Source organism: Propithecus coquereli, unplaced genomic scaffold (assembly GCF_000956105.1).
Source record: "Propithecus coquereli isolate 6110/MARCELLA unplaced genomic scaffold, Pcoq_1.0 Scaffold890, whole genome shotgun sequence".
NCBI classification, from domain to species: domain Eukaryota; kingdom Metazoa; phylum Chordata; class Mammalia; order Primates; family Indriidae; genus Propithecus; species Propithecus coquereli.
Genome location: NW_012155174.1, coordinates 297,101 through 313,971, shown reverse-complemented (window position 1 = coordinate 313,971; position 16,871 = coordinate 297,101). Strand labels below are relative to the sequence as shown.

Genomic DNA, 16,871 nt, shown 5'->3' with positions numbered 1-16,871 from the left:
AAAATAATCTTAACCTTAAACATTTTAGCATATTCCCTTCCAGCCTGTTTTCTGTTTTAACTGACACCAGCTACCACACTATGCGTACAGTGTTTCATTCGGCGTTATATCATAAACACTCCCCCTTGTCATTAAAGCCTTGTCCCAAACGTCATGGTTAGTGACTGTGTAGTTTTCTATTGTGTGAGGTCAGTTTCATTTAATTATCATATCCCCTCAGCTCTATGATTCAACAGTGTAGTATTCCTGATATATTAAATGAATATTCAAAATGTCTCTTCACACATTTTTAATCTGCTATCGTGGATTTCGACAGATATTCCAGATAAAGGGCCTGGTCTCTTTAAAAACCAGAAGCTAGTTTTGGAGCTTACTCCAGCGGTTTCTAAGGAAACTAATTGTATGCAGATGTAGAGCAAATGCCTCCTTTGGGAAGCGCTGGGAATTACAGCATTCTACCCTGATAAAAGCCTCAGAGACACTAGACAAATTTGACCAGAGACCAAATGTAGTCCGAGGTCATATTAACAGAAATAAGGACTCTAGACCAAGGGAGGTGAGCCTCTGTCCTCAGCCCCCACTATTCCCTTGAGGACACTGATCTAGCAGGTGCCTGGGAGTGTGGCTGAGGGGGTGCTGAGAACCTGCTCTGTGCTGCTACCCTCAGGGGGCAGCCTTGGAATAGAAAGTAGAAATCAAGGAGGCCCCTCCCAACAACTCCAGGGAAGGTGATGCTGTTGCCGCATCTGATGAGCTCCAAAGTCCCATCAGGCTGGAACACTCTAGAATCTGTTCTTTGTCCCTTTTTTTAAAAAACTGGCATAAAGGACAAGAAAGCAAAAAATAGGGTATAGAAACCTGGATGGGCAAAAGCAGCTTGAGCCTCTCCGCCCAAGGGCCTCCAGAAAAGCCGTGCCCCAGACTGCCTGAGGGCATGACTGCACGTTCTTGGGCCTGGAGCAGGACAGAGCTGCCCCAGGATGGCACCAGCTGAGACCTCTCTAGAACAGCCAGGTGAACAGTGAACTTGCTCCTCAGTGGCCTCTGCCTGAGGCTCCTAAGCCACTTGGAGCATCAGTGTTCTCATCTGCAAAATGGGGATACCACTGTGATTACACAGCAGGCAGTGGGGGGCAGACATCAGCTCAGATACCTCAGCCACACCTCGGGAAACTCCCACCAATGGAGGGAGGGAGGGATGGAGGGATGGATAATACTCCTCTTTTGCTCGGGACAGAGCCTCCGAACACTCAGCAGACAGAGACTCTCACCAAGCAACCACAAGAATTAGGTCTCATTGCTAAGTTCCACTCGGCAGACGGGATATTTCAGGAACCGCCATGAAGAATTCTTTTATCAAGCAATTGGTAAAAATTGCAGGTTGCCAAGTGTTGCTAAGGGAACTTCACCAAGAACCTACTGCTTAAGTAACTAAGCAGGGGATGCAGATAATTTTAAACAGGTTAGTGATGGGGGCAGTGACACTGTGCTCCCCAAATAAGTGACCAATGTGCCTGCCCAGAGCATGTGACCGCCCGGCACTGTCCTCCTGCTCCCTCAGTGGGGGACCAGGACCCCAGCAGAGCCAACTGTCTTCGCAGGGATCCCCTAGGAGTTTGAGGAGACTCTGGAATCCCAGCGGGTCAGGAACAGAAACAGGCCCTTCTGGGAAAGGGCTCCTGGGAGTGCCCACCTAAAGCCCCTGGCCCTGCCACCTGTCATGAGGTAGCAGCACTGGGGACCCCCAAGAACAGGACCATGCTGTCCTGGGTAAAGCCAAGAATTATAACAACCGTTGAGTAAAGAGTCAAATGCACAAACGCCAGGGCTGGTGCGAAGAGAAGGGGGACCCAGAGCAGGCTGAGCAAGGCGGTGGCCTTCAAGCGATGCCCTTGGGCGGGTGAGTAATCCCACCATCGTCCCCAAATCGGAACCTCAAGGCCACAGGTGAGGAGGAGCAGGCCATGGGGCGAGGTCCCTGAGTGAGGTCCCAGGAGTGAGGCTCCCACTGTCGGGCACTGGGCTCTTGCAGGACGCTGGCTCAGGCCTCTCCCCTCTGGTCTCCCCATCAAGAAAGGTGTGACACTGTGTCTCATCACTCACAGAGGCCAGAGGCAGAGGGGCTTCCTGCACTCAGATGTGTGCTGTCTGGGACCAAGGGACGCCCCTTCCCCAGGGACAGGAGCCAAGAGGGTTTCCGGCCGGGCCCTATGTGGGCTAGTCTAGGCCTGCCCAGCCCCCGGGGGGCACCCCACCCACATGGACACTTCCCAGGGTATGGGTCTTCTTAGGATCAACGCTGAACTTTGTTACAGAGATTTCCTTCAGAGAAAAAATGGTACAAGGGAAAGAACACTAGGCCAAGGGAGGAGACAGAGGCCAAAGTCCTCCTAACTCACTGTGCAGCCTCAGTTTCCCATTTGTGAAAAGAGAAGCCTGCTCCCTGAGACTCCCCAGCCCACACACCCTATCGGATGGAGCGCACAGGGGGCAGAACCCTGGAGCAGCACCCTCGCACGCAGAGCCTGGAAGGCAGCCCAGTCTAATCCCAAACTGTTCGCCTGGAGTCGGCTTTTAACAGAGACGAGATTCGAAAGACCAATTCAATTATATCTTTCCTTTCCAAAGAGGAGTTCAAGATTCAATAAAATAATACACGTTTGAGATCTGGAAGAAACCACGACCAGGAAAAAGCATCTGTGATCATAAATGGTTATCACAGCCACCGTCAGGGCCAGACAGTGTGCGGAGGGCGCACTCGGGATCCTGTGTCCCAGCAGACTGTGAGTGAGCCTGTCGCGCCACTGCTGCCGGCCACCGCAGCAGGGCCTCGCCCAGTGCGCATTGGCTGAGAGACACTGGATCCTTCCCAGGGTCACAGTGCGGGCCCCTGAGCTGTCGGGGTGCCCATCCTTGGAGCTGCAGAGCCACCCAGAGGTGTGAGAGGGAATCCGGGGAGAAGTGGCTCCTCCAAGGAACACGAATCATAAAGGGATACTCGGATCTGACCAATGCTACTCAAGTGTGCCGGGATCACAGGACAAGGGGAGTCTGAGAAGCCACTGCAGGGACCACAGGGGCCAAAGAGAGGTGAGGGTTGTGGCCCGAGCAAGCCTGTAGCCTTGCAGGTGGTAAGGGACACTGGCTCCTGCTGCGGACATGTACGATGTGCACGTTCGGGAAATGGGGCCAGGGGCATGCAGAGCCATACTATGTTTGCAACTTTTCTGCAAATCTACAACAATTCTAAAGTTAGAAGTTTATAGGGAAAATAAGGCAAATGAGGCTTGACCTCACTTCAGGAGTCAAAAGGAGGGGGATACTTAGCAAACAGGTGAGCTACCACTTCTACAGAGTGAACAGCAGGAGGCAGCCAGCCCCAGAGGTTCAGAGGTTCGGAGGTTCGGAGGTTTGCAGGGCTCAGAGCAGCTCTGGGGCAGGAGGGGAGGGAATGGAGGGGCCTGTCCCCAACCCAGCAGAGCAGGGCTCCTTCTCATCTGACTTCTCAGCACCAACCTGCTATTCCTGTCTTCACTAGAAAGCATCAGGGCCACTGACACAATCATGCAACTCTAGGGAGGAAAGGATTTAAAAGTGAGTGAGCCCAATAATTAGGCAACTGCAAACTGAAACCATAGTGAGATACTGGTTTTCACCCTCCAGGATGAATTAACAAAGATCAAAAAGCTCAGAAAAAGTGTTGCCCAGTGTGTAGAGAAGTCGGTACAACCTATCTGGCAATTTTAAAATCTGAAATGCTGTATCCTTCAACCCAGCAACTTTACTTCTTGGAATTTGTCCAGCAGATACGCCTGCATGCATGCACAAAAGCATACACACCAGGCCGGCCAGTGTGCAATACTATAGCAGTTTGAGACGTGAAATGAGCCACAAGCCAGCCAGGAGATGAGTAAAACGCATCCTGGGGCATCTCTGCTGGAGCCCTGGCAGGTGTAAGCGTGGGGACCCGTGTCACGTGCAGACCCACGTTCACGCTGTTGCTCATGTGAGGAAAGCGAAAGGGGGTGGCTGTAAACACACACGGCGTCTTTGGAGCTGGACTCTCTTCGGTTCCAGGGAGAAGGACGGGAGACCAGTCATGCTTTTTATTGCATATTCTTTCCTACTCTCTCTCGCTCTCCCCGCCCTTTTTTTTACCATATGCTTGTGTTCTATTTGCAAAATAATCCTAAATGTGTTCTATTTGCAAAATAATTTAAATGAATAAATAACTTTATTGCTTATGAAAATAAGTATCAATATAAGACAAGACAAGGGGGTCACTGAGATCAATTTTCTACCTGATAAAGGTGAAAAATATTCAGCAGAAGGTTAAGTGTTTCTTGCCCTCGACTGGGTGCACAGGGGACATTTGGCAATGTATGGAGACACCTGTGGTGTCACAAGGGGGGCAGAGGTGCCCCTGGCATCGGGTAGTAGAGACCAGGACCCAACATCTCACATGCGCAGGACAGCCCCCGCCACAAAATCCCCGGCCCAGAATGCCACGGGGCCAAGGCTGAGAAACCTGGTCTGTCCTAAACACTGCCTCCCTAGACGGCATCCAGTTTGGGGCCAGTTTCAATCATTAAAAAGTTTTTTCTGAATTGGAACCCAAATCTGCCTGCTTATAAAGCTTCCTTCTCCAAACTTTCATTTAGTGCTTGGTTCCTTCTGAGGGCTGTGGCTGGGATGGCTGCTTTACGGAAAGAACAGGAGAAAGGAGCTGTCTCAGGTCATGACAAGGCACAGTGCCCACGGACCCTGGGCCTGGGGGTCCCTGGGAAAGCAGTTTCACCCTCTTGCTGGCTCCAGGGTCCCTCTCCCCTTCACTCCCTCCCTAAACATAATCGCATTGGTTCACTCCTGGCATTCCCTTCAGGGCCACAGACAGATCCCAAAGAGTTTACGGGAGGAATGGGGTGGGGGAGCGGCGGGAGTGGGGAGGGGCCATCGGAAAGACTGCGGCCTCTCCGATAAGGCCTCCTTCAGGTCTCCGTCTGCCCTGTAACATGCAAAGGGAGTTATTCTCGCTGCCTGCTTAACTTTGAGAAGGGCTGAGTCTGACCTGGGGATCATTTCTCACACAGCCCCCAGGCTGGAACTGACCTCCCCACAACCCTGGCTGACTCCCGAGCTCACCCGGAGCTGGCCCCTCTACCCTGCAGCCCCTAGTCCCCACCACACCACCCCTGGGTGCAAAGACAGAACCACCTTATCCCAGTGCGCACCTGCAAGAGCAAGTAGCCTGCCTGTCCAGGACCACACGCGCAGGCCCCAGGCCCCACCCCAGACTGCCCCTCTGGCTGGGTACAGAGCACTTGCTTTGAGGTGGGAACCCAGCTAAACAGATCCTCAGAGCTCTATTCCCCACCCCGGTCCCCACCCAGCTGCCACTCAGAGGGAGAGAGATTGGAGCTGCCACCAGACTCACAAACACTTGAATGCCCAGGCACCCAGCCTACCTTCGCTGAGGCCGTCAGGGAGATCACCCAGTGCTGTTGGTTCACTTCTCCGTCTCCACATCTAGGGCCCAGACAGCTGAGGCAGGGTCGGGGCCAACTAGCAGGCAAGGGGCCCAGGCTACTAGACCAGAGGGATGGCTACTTACACACAGCCTGGGGTCAAGAGGGTCCCACGATGGCAGTGTACTGTGAGAACCTCCAGGCCAAGCAGCAGTTGTTGTGTTTCCACCCTCCCATGGGCAACAGTGGAGCTCGGGGTAGGAGCAGTGCCTGGCAGGCAGGGTGGCAGGGTCAGACACCCTCCTGTCCAGCTCCTCCACCCTGTGGAGCTCCATCATCCCTCACCCAGAGCTCCATCATCTCTCACCCTAAGGCTCAGTCATCTCTCACCCCAGGGGTCCTCCATTCCTCACCCAGGGCTCCATCATCCCTCACCCAGGGCTCCATCATCCCTCACCCAGGGCTCCATCACCCCTCACCCAGGGCTCCATCATCCCTCACCCAGGGCTCCATCACCCCTCAGCCAGGGCTCTGTCAGCTCTCACCCCAGGGCTCTGTCAGCCCCTAATCTCTGGTCTCTCTCCATCTTGCCCTACAATCCACGCCGCCCACAGCACTCTGAGAGAACTTTGTAAACTGCAAAATATTGTACCCCATCCCAATCCTACCACACTGGGGATAAAAGGTGAACTCCCACCCATGGCCAACAGGCCGAGGCACCTCCCCGACAGCATCTCCCCTCACTCAGGGGCTGGTGACACACTGCCCTTCCTGTACAGTACACTCTGTGTCACCCCCGGGCCATGCCCACCCGCCAGGGCCACTCCCTGCCCCAGCCACATCCTCCAGCACTGCCTATGGGGCCTGGTGCTGGTGCATGCTGCCCACAGGTACAGGGACCCTCACTGCTGTCCCAGTGCCTAGAACAGAGCCTGATTCCCCAAAGTGCTCAGGAAATGTCACCAGCTAGATGGACAGAGGGATGGACTGACAGGCAGACTCCCTTGCAGATGAATGAGTAGCCAGGCTCAGTCATGGCAAACCTCCTGACTCCCAGAGTGGTCTATGCAGGATGCCTGGGCCCTTCTGAGACACAGGATGCCTCATGTGTGACACACAGAGTCACCTGGCACAGCCAGGAGTAGCACAAATTCTCACAGACCATTCCCATCCAGCCCAAGCTGGCTAGAGTGGAAGGACTAGGGGCTGCCAGCTGGGGCAAAGCCCTACAGCGCCATTACTGTTGCGTGGCCCTGGTGGGCTGCTGGCCCTCCCCTGGCTGGTTTCTCCTGAGCAGACCCTGTCCTAGGCCCACTGGGGAGCCCACCAAAAGGGCCCAGTGCTGGGTGCAAACAGTGGCAGGAAACGCCCCTCCCCTCCCGGGCTGGTTCTATAGCACCTCTGTTACATGCTGCAGCTCCAAAACAGCTGGGCAGAGGTCAGCCAAGTTCTTCCCACTTTCAGGAAAGCGATTCCACAAGCACCAATGGCAACTAATCCTCATATCTGGCTGACTCCAGCAGTTTAGTGAAAGCCCCTCCTGCTTCCCACTGCAGCTGCCTGTGCTGCTTCACGCAGGGCCACAGGGTCCTCCCCATTCCCCCAGGGTCTGGGGAGCTCTCCCGAAACCCCACCTCACCCCCTCCCAGAATGTGTTCAACCAGGAGGCAGACTGGCTCAGGTTACAGTTTCTAAATTGCCCCAGGATGCCAAGTGTCTCAGGACTCTAGGCCTCAGTCTCTTGTGCGAGAAAATAGGCCTGAACCTCCGAATTCGTCTGTACCATCGGTCCAGCAAAGGTAGGTCAGCCCAGGAAGTGGTGAGGTGGGGCCTGCCAGGGAAGGGCATCATGCCCCACTCGACACTGCTTTTATTTTATTCATTTTTTTAGAGACAGGGTCTTGCTCTGTTGCCTGGGCTAGAGTGCCATGGCGTCAACCTAGCTCACAGCAACCTCAAACTCCTGGGCTCAAGCGATCCTTCTGCCTCAGCCTCCCAAGTAGCTGGGACCACAGGTGTGTACCATGCCCTGCCAGTGATGCTGCCTTTAGACCAACCTGGGTGTTCCTGGGAAGCACTTCCTAACTGCTCATCCCGCTGGCCCAAGCATTCCTGGAGATTCACACACAGAATCCTCCTTGATGAGGTATACTAAGGGGGAACGTAAAACATGGGGCAAGGTCACAAAGCCACAAGAAGATCGTACAGTATCAGAGTCCACGGAGCTACTGCTAATTCTACAGTGACCTGGAATTGTGGGCCACGGTGGGGTAAGGGTGGCTGCCCCAGGGGTGGATGTACTGGACCTCAGCTCGGATTCTGGTCCCAGAACACTCTCCGAGGCCAGTCAGACCCTCATGCTTGTCCAACACTGTGGGCCCCATGCCCTGCCCACGATGTGTCAGGGACAAGAATAAGTAAGGGCTTTACACAGTCTCTCGACTCGATAGGAATAATCCACCAAACTCTCACGGCTGCGTGAAGACCAGTGAAACCACGTACTGCCCACATGCAGTGGCTGGCACTGCTCCAAGACTGTGCTGGCTGTCCCCACCCCAAGCATCCAGAGCCCTGGGCTTGCCCCAACAAAGCTTCCTCAGCAATGAAGCCTGCAGCCAAAAAGGCAGCCCCTGGGGAGGATGGCGACCAGGGAAAGGAGATGAAGACCTACACAAGGGGACTCCATGCACAATATGAGAGGGGTCCCACACATGCTCAAAAAATGCCTAGCCCAGCATCTGAGGCAGAGGTTCAAAAAATACTTACGGTTAAAAAGGAAGATAGTGGCTCTCCTCCTCCACGGGCATGCGCTGGCCACATGGCACCTGGGGTGTGCACACAGCAGCACATGCATGAACGTCAAGAGCATGGCAGGGGTGGGCAGTACCCTGCACATATGTGGTTCTAGAAATTTAGTCACCACACATTAAAAGGTGATTACAAAAAAAGATAAAAGTAACAGCAGTAAAAATTCCAAAAAAGAAATTTTTTTCTTTATAGTTCATGTTAACACTAAAAAGAAATTAAGAGTACTCGCTTTGGCAGCACATGTACTAAAATTGGAACGATACAGAGAAGATTAGCATGGCCCCTGTGCAAGGATGACATGCAAATTCGTGAAGCGTTCCATAAAAATAAATAAATAAATAAATAAATAAATAAATAAATAAATAAAATTTAAAAAGAAATTAAGAAAATAATTCCACTTACAATAGCCTCCAAAAGAATAAAACACCTAAGAATAGATTTAACAGAGGAGGTGAAAGAATTGTACACACTGAAAACTACAAGATGTTGCTGAAAGAAATTAAAGACATAAATAAATAGACTCCCATGTTTGTAGATCAGAAGACTTAATACCGTTAAGATGACAATGCCCAAAGCAATTTACAGACTCAATGCAATCCCTATCAAAATTCTTACAGCCTTTTCTGCAGAAATGGAGAAGCCAATCTTCAAATTCACATGGAATTACAAAGGGCCCCAAGTAGCCAAAACAATTCTGAAAAAGCAGCAGAAAGTCAGAGGACTCATATTTCCTGCTTTCAAAACTTACTACAAGTTTGCAGTAATGAAAACAGTGTGGTGCTAGCATAAGGAGAGACATATAGACCAAAGGAATAGAACTGAGAGCTCAGAAATAAACCCTGTGTATATGGTCAAATGATTTTCAACAAGGAAACCAAGATCATTCGATGGAGAAAGATCATTCAACAAATGGTGCTGGGACAACTGGATATCCACATGCAAAAGAATCGAGCTGGACTCCTACCTCACACCATCACAAAAATAAACTAGAAATGAATCAAAAACCTAAAATAAGAACTAAAACTATAAAACTCTTAGGAGAAATCACTGGAGTAAATCTTCATAACCTTGAGTTTGGCAACAGATTCTTAGATACGGCACTAAAAACAAAGCAAGTGAAAAAAACAGATAAACTAGACATCATCAAAGTTAAAAACTTTTGGGCACCAATGGACATTATTAAGAAAGTGAAAAGACATCCCACAGAATGGAAAAATATATGTAAATCATATATATGACAAGGATGTAGTAACTAGGATATATAAAAAAACTCTTACAGCTCAGCAATAAAAAGACAAACAATCCAACTTAAAAATGAGCAAATGGCCTGAATAGACATTTCTCCAAAGAAGATATACAAATGGCCAACAAGCATGTGAAAAGGTTCTCAACATCTTTGGTAACCAGGAAAATGCAAGTCAAAACCACAATGAAATACCACTTCACATGCAGCAGGATGGCTATAATAAAAAAAAAAATAAATAAGGAAACAACAAGTGTTGGTGTGGATATAGAGAAATTGGAACACTTACATTGCTGGTGAGAATTTAAAATAGTGCAGTCCATGTAGAAAACAGTTTGCTGGTTACTCAAAAAGTTAAACATAGAATTACCATATGATTCAACGATTCCACTCCTAAGTATACATCTAAAAGAACTGAAAACAGATGTTCAAACAAATATTTGTACACAAATGTTTATAGCAGCACTATTTACAACAGCCATAGGTGAAAACAACCCAAATGCCTGCACACTTTGAATGGCTAAACTGTGGTCTGTCCATGCAATGGGATATTATTCAGTCACAAAAATCAATGAAACACTGACACATGCTACAATGTGAATGAAGCTCAAAAAACATTGTGCTAAGTGAAAAAAGCCATACACAAAAGGTTACATATTGTATGAGTATATTTATATGAAATATGAAATCACCAGAATAGATTAATCCATAGAGAAAGCAAGCAGATTAGTGGTTGCCAGCAGAGGAATAGGGAGGAGGAAAGGGGGTGACCACGAATGGACGTGGCTTTACTTTTGGATGGGTGAAAATGCTTGGGAACTAGATAAAGGAAGCGACTGCACAACATTGTGAATGCTCTAAAATGTCACTAAACTGTACACTTGAAAATGATTAATTTTACGTTATATGAATTTCACCTCAATTTTCAAAAAAAGTATAAAAGGCTAGTTTCTCCATTTGCACATTTTTAGCCAAATATTTTCAATAAAAGCGAACATTCTAAGATTAAGATGAGGCTCATGCCAAGTTGCTTCCTTCAAGACACGCCTCACTTGGAAAGCATCGACAGACATGTACGGATACCACAAAGACATTCAGTTCTTATTCTTTGAGATCCAAGCCAGTCACTAAACATGTTAACATGTTTCTCCATGAATGACTCAGCACTTTGGTGGGGGGCAGGGGCAGTCCAGGAAAAAGTAAACAGACCCTACACCCTAAAGAATAGGGGCCAAGTCCCATTCCAGAGCCCACGGCTAGGGTATCCACCCGCCACAAAGCCAAAAAGCTGAGAGTCAAGGTAGGAGAAAGGGACTGAAGAGGGAGAGAGACAGAGAAGGAGAGATCCAGAGGGGGAGGCGCCGCAGTGAGAGGGCCCCTGAGGGACACCTGGTATACTCAGACCCGGGAGGGGCTGCTGCAGTCCATCGCTTGGAGAGAGAACCACCTCCCACTACCTAGCACCACCTGCGGCCTTCCTCTGTGACGTTTCCAGGCATGTTGCATTGTCGCAACCATGGACACAAGCAGTTATCAACACTTGGTATTTGTTCAGGCCCTTGAGCCAGAATAACATAATCCAGATGCCACCTCCTCACCTGCACCCTCTTGGAGGTGCCTGCGTCCATCTGCTGCAGGTCAGAGTGCACCTACTGGAGTCAGGAGACCTGCGTGTGACAGAGCCCACAGCTCCTCCCCTGGCTGCTTCTGTGACAGTGCTGGGAATGGGGATGACAGCGTGATCCACCCTACCTGCCACCCAAGGTCAACATGATGAATGCATAATAACCCCTAAGGCATTAAATACTGTCCAAATGTTAGCTTCTGCAGCAAATGATTAGCACATAATTTTAAAAATCAAGTGACAGACTTTGTTTTGCCCATGCCCTAAATTTTAGGAGTTAGATTCTTCCAGTGGACTCTATCACGGAACATGTATTTTCCAGCCCATACTTACTCCCAACAGCAAATCCTCTAATTCTTTTGGAAGTAAGGACCGGGCATGTGTGGAGGTACTATGAGGGCATGGCCAAAGAGAAGAGGGTGCATGGGGGTGGCAGGGTCCACACGGAGTACTCCAAACCTCTGCCCAGCTCTCAGGCCATCTGGAGCCACACCACAACCAGGTGGCCCAAAACAAATGTGGGCGGCAGTTCAGAGGGTGACAGCAAGCACATTTCTGCCAAATATTTTCAATAAAAGCAAACATTCTGTCGATTAAGATGAGGCTCACAACAAGTTGCTTCTTTCGAGACATGCCTCCTTTGGAAAGCATCCACAGACAGGAATGTCTGCTTTACGCTCTAGAAGTTGGCTGGACATTCCTCCCACCTACTTTGAAAACGCACATGGGGAGAATTCCCTGTTTTAAAATGGTTAATCATTATTCCTAAATACATCACAATGCTGCCTCCATGGGGAGAGCCCCTTCTCCCAGTGTTTAGGCATCTGAGGTTCTAGGATTTAACTGTAAGCTCTGATCACTCAGATTTCAATGTTGGTGTCTGACCCCTCGTGGGGCTTCCTTCCCTTCTGGCATATACACTCCACTGGCCAACAAAAGAGCCGGCCTGCTGAGCACGGCCACAAGCCTCAAAGCGCGTCCCCAGGTACCTCAGACGTGGCTCTGCCCCAAGGAACTTAAGGTTGGGTGGAAAGGATGAGAGCCCACAAAGGCCAACTTAGTCCTGAGGGAGAAGGACACAGAGACAGGGTCCTCGGGAGGAGGGAAGGGGAGGTGTAAATGGACACGTGGGAATCAGAGGGAGCTGTGCCAGGCAAATCTTGTCTATTCTACCTTCTGAGCACTTCCAGAAATTAGACCCTTCTCCCCACCACCCCAAACCCCAATACGAGCCCTGTTGTCTCTCATCTGGACAATGGCAGTAACCTCACTCTGGCTCCCTGCCCTGCCCTTGTCCCCAAGTGTCTCCTTGGAAGCCAGAGGGACTTGTCAAAGCCTCAGTCTGCTCCCACTCGCCCTCTGCTCAGAGCCCCCCCCGCCCAAAAGGCTCCTCTGCCTTTCTCAGAGAAGCTGAGTCCCTGACACACCTACAGCCCTTCCGATGTGGCCTCCTTGCTCCCCAACCCACCCGTTTCTTTGTTCCCACAGGGCCTTACTCACCTCTCTGCAGCAGGACCTACCATGTGAAATTCTATCTGCAGGTCTGGATCCCTGAAGAAGAAACCCTTTCAGAGGCAAGAGATCTGCCTGGCTACCCCAGACCCCTCAGAGCCAGCCTGAAACCCACACGGAATACATGTCCAACAAATATTTACAGAGGAATAAATAAAACTTTTGTCACTAAAGTGACCTGCATAGCTTTCAAGCTTTCAAGTCAATTTTACTAATTATGCCTCCAAAAACTTTTCAAGTCCGACAGAACAAACAACTGAAAGAGGGCCAGAAAACTACCATTTAAGGATGTTTAATATTTTAATATTAATAGAATCATTCTTATTTCCCAGAGATGGAAATTCTTCAAATCAACTTGGTGACAAGGTAAGAAACCAGGTCATCTACCATATGGCTGCAAGCAGCGGTGGAGGGCAGGGGGTGTGGCTTCCATCCTCAGATAGAAGACACAGGCACAAGAAGGGACCACAGTGCACGGCCCCAGGGGCTCTGCACAAGAGTGGGAGCCCTAAGAGAAGAGGACAGGTCCCCAACACCTGTGCAGGGCCACATATCCCTGCCAATCGAGGCCGACAAGACACTCTCAGAAGATGACTAGCTTCCAGCTGCCTCCTGCCAGGTCTTGCAGCAAAATCTATCCCTTCCAAGTCAAGCCTGCATTCACAATAAGTGCCAGGGAAGACCTGCTGGGCTGATGAGGTGCCCCAGCCCCAGGAGCAACCGGCCAAGGTCAAGATGGGGTTGAAGGAGGACTCCTACAAAGACTTGGTGAAGAGGCAGCTCAAGTATGTCACACATATCCAGGGACAGTGGGGGCAGGGGTGGGGGGGTGAAAGGAGGGCCTCCCACCCTGCACTACCCCTCCAGGGAATGAAGAATGTAGGATCCCAGGATGGAACACAGTGCTCCACCTACCCCCACCCCCTGGTGGCCACTCTTCCCAACCCAGCCCAACAAGAAACTCCCCTGCCCCTGCCCCTCCAAGAATGCTGGGAGGGGCACTCTGGCACTCAGAGTCCCTGAAAAGGCAGACAGCCTAGAAGCAAGCTCTGGCCCCAGAAAGGGCCAAAGCTCTGTCCCAAACAAGTTCTTGGCTGCTGAAGCTGCCAAGAGCAAAGATACAGCCACTGTCAGTGTAGGTGACTTAGAGACCCTCTCTCCAGTTCTCCCTAAAACGGGGCTGGCTGGAGGAATGTGATGAGACCACAGGTGGGACAGACAGGCTTTTTAACTTTAACAGTTATGTGTTTATTTTTACAGTTACTGTGTATGGCAAGTTACACTAATATTCTATTTCAGGGAATGATACGAAGTTTCCTTTTAAAAGAAATATTCTCCACAGTAAGGAGACATGAGAATTGAATGCAATGTGGAATCCTGGAACAGAAAAAGGACATTAAGGAGGAGAACACTGGTTTAAAAATCTGAATAAAGTCTGTAGTTTAGTTAACAGCACTGCACGAGTGTAACTTCTGCGTTCTAGCACTGGTACCATGGCTATGGTAAGATGTTAATTTTAGAAGAAGCACAGTGAAGGATATAGGGAAACTGTACCATTTGGGGAACTCTTCTGTAAATGCAAAATTCCCTCAAAATGAAAAGCTTAAAAATATACAAACTTTTACAAAGTGAGTTGAAATGTTAAGTAGGCAGTAAATCACAGTACAGGTGATAGAACGATCAGGAAAGACTCATCAAGGGTCAGACAAGACAATCTGGAGGTCAGGAAACACAAGTCTGGTCGCACACCTGCATTTACCGACCAGAGGAGTGATGCTGAGAGGCTGGGGATCTGCCAGGGCTGCGAGAGCCACGCTAACCCCTGACCCCATGCTCTCCCCATTGCAGCTCCTGTCCTGGGCCGCCCAGGGGAGTAGACACACCAGGAGGCTTTTTCCTCTTTGGCAAGTGACCCTTAATTAGATGCACAAGAAAATGCCTTCCACGGCCCAGGGGAAGCACAGCCCCTTTCAGAACCCAGGGCTACCCCAGATAGGTGAAAATAAATCTGTGCTGATCAACTGCCTATATTGGATCCAATCAAAGACCTCAGATAAGAAATAAAATGATAAGGCCTCCCAAAAAAACCCTCTTTCAAGGTGTCAGGACTGGTCACATGTCCCCTGCCTCTGCCTGTGTCAATAAGGCAAATGACACCATCCCCTCCGCCAGCTCTCAGTCCCCTCTCCCCCACCTGCCCCTCATTCCTGGGTTTTCCCTGGCCTTAAAGTCTATCTAGGAACTAGCCTTCCCTTCCCAGGGGACCCTCCGGGCAGCAAGACAAAGGCCCTCCCAAGCTCTCTCACCTTCTCCAGTTTGGTCTCAGGGGCTGGCACGGGGCCCAGGGGTGTGCGGGGGTGACTACTTGCCAAGTCCAGACCCTGGTGGTGATGAGGGAGAAGGGCCAGGTCCTACCACTTTTCGGGCTATTCAGGGCCAGTTTCTCAGCATCTTTGGATCTGAGGCGCCGTAGAGGCTCCCTCCCACCTTGGTCTGGCTGTGAACTTCTTCTCATGGCTGCCAACTGGGGGTATGCACAGCAGCACTGTTCCGGGCAGAGCTCACCACTCATACCCAGTCTCCCCTACTCTGAGGGGTCTCTACAGCCCTGGGCATCCCCAGGAAGGCAGTGAGAGGCTGGGTGTCCCTACCCCACAGAGTCCCATGCCCTCCTCACTGTATCCCATTACATGCATGGAGGTGGGACTCAGGCCTAGGGCGAACAGGTATGAGCAGGTCCCATCACATCCTGGCCACCCGGCTCCCCACATGTAAACCGGCAGGTCTAGACTACAGGCCATAGCCCACTTTAAGGGGCCACTGGCCAATTCTGAAGACTCACAGTCAGAACCCGCAGAAGGGTCTCCTCTCTGGAGGGAGCATCAGGAATCACTCACCACCACACACCCCTTCCCTTCCCCCGAGCCTGGGGGTTTGAGATCCGAGGCCCCGAGGGCATACAGCACTGGCCAGCCCCCCGGCAGTCCTCCTGAGGTCCAAACACATCCCACAGGCAAAGTCAAACGCCAGAAAACCTGTTGGAGCAGTTTGGGCATGAGTATCACCTCCTCTTCCTCCTCCTCCATTTACTTCTGGGTGGTAAGGGACCTCAGCTTTTTAAAACTAGGCACAGAGCCAGGTCATGGCCACGGGCAAGAGGGCAGGGGCTTTCAGTGTCTCCAAGTGTTACCTCTTTTCCCCCCTCCCCGTCTTCCTTAGAGAGCATGTCATGTCAAAACCGGAGTGTCCCTGCCTGGAACACGGAGGAGGGAAACCAGGAAAGGTGAAGGCCAGGGAGGAGGCGGCAAAGCCACAATCCCCTCCTCGCACCCCCCACCCCCCCCACACACACCGCACACACATACACACACACATACACACACAGCCACTATTCTGTCACCGCACTCCCGCCCGGGGCCCCGCAGGCCTGCCGGGTCCAGTAGCTCCGCGCGGGCCCGGGAGGGATCCTGCCCGCCGGGACAAGGTCCAGCGGAGCTCGCGGGCCACGGCGGAGGGTGGGCGCGCCGGCCACTACCTCGCCGGAGCCCCCACGGCCGCTCAGCCCCGCCAGCGGCAGAGCCCGCCACTCGCGCCTCTCCGGGGACCCGCGCCGGGCTGCGCGCCTGCTTCTCCCGGCCCAGCCGGCCCTGAGCCCGCGCGGGGAAAGTTCCTGCAACTTCGCAGGGAGGAGGCGGCGGGGGCTCCGGGCCTCGGCCTCCCTCCGGGCGCCCGGCCTCCGCGGCCGCCGCGATCCCGCTGTCAGGCGGCCGGGCCCGGCCTGGCGCTCCAACTTCCCCGCGCCCCAAGCCCACCTCCCGGCCGGCGGGTCTCGCTTTGTGCGCGGCGGCCAAGGGCGCCCAGCGCGGGCCCCGTGCCTGGCGCCCCCGCCCTGGGCACAAAAGGGCGCGCAGTCCGGCCCAGCCCGACCCGAGCGCCCGGAATGCGGCGGCGGCCCGTCCCTGAGCTGGGCCTGCGGGCGCGCAGCCGGGGCGCGGGACGCGGCCGGGCGCGGTGGCCTGGCCGGGCCGGGCCGGGCCGGGCGGCCGCCGCGCGCTCACCTGCCGTGGAACCAGTCCTTGCAGGCGTCGCACTCGATCATGAAGCGGGTAACGTCGTAGGGGAGCCGGCAGACGCAGTACACCGGCACCGTCGCCATGTTGCTGCGCCGCGCCGCCGCTCGGCCCCGCCGCTGCGCTGCCCGGGTCGGGCCGGGCCGGGC

At 52.2% G+C, this 16,871-nt stretch overlaps 1 protein-coding gene across 2 annotated transcripts in view; it reads right to left on the bottom strand.

The window, feature by feature from the left end:
* The window catches only part of PHF2 (PHD finger protein 2), a 95,689-nt gene extending 78,824 nt beyond the window's left edge, over positions 1–16,865 (bottom strand). For both annotated transcript variants that reach the window (XM_012664459.1, XM_012664458.1), the window contains exon 1: positions 16,711–16,865. In XM_012664459.1, the coding sequence (XP_012519913.1) occupies positions 16,711–16,808 (98 nt within the window). In that variant the 5' untranslated portion in view covers positions 16,809–16,865. The remainder of the gene's footprint in view (positions 1–16,710) is intronic.
* Between the last annotated feature and the right edge of the window lie 6 nt (positions 16,866–16,871).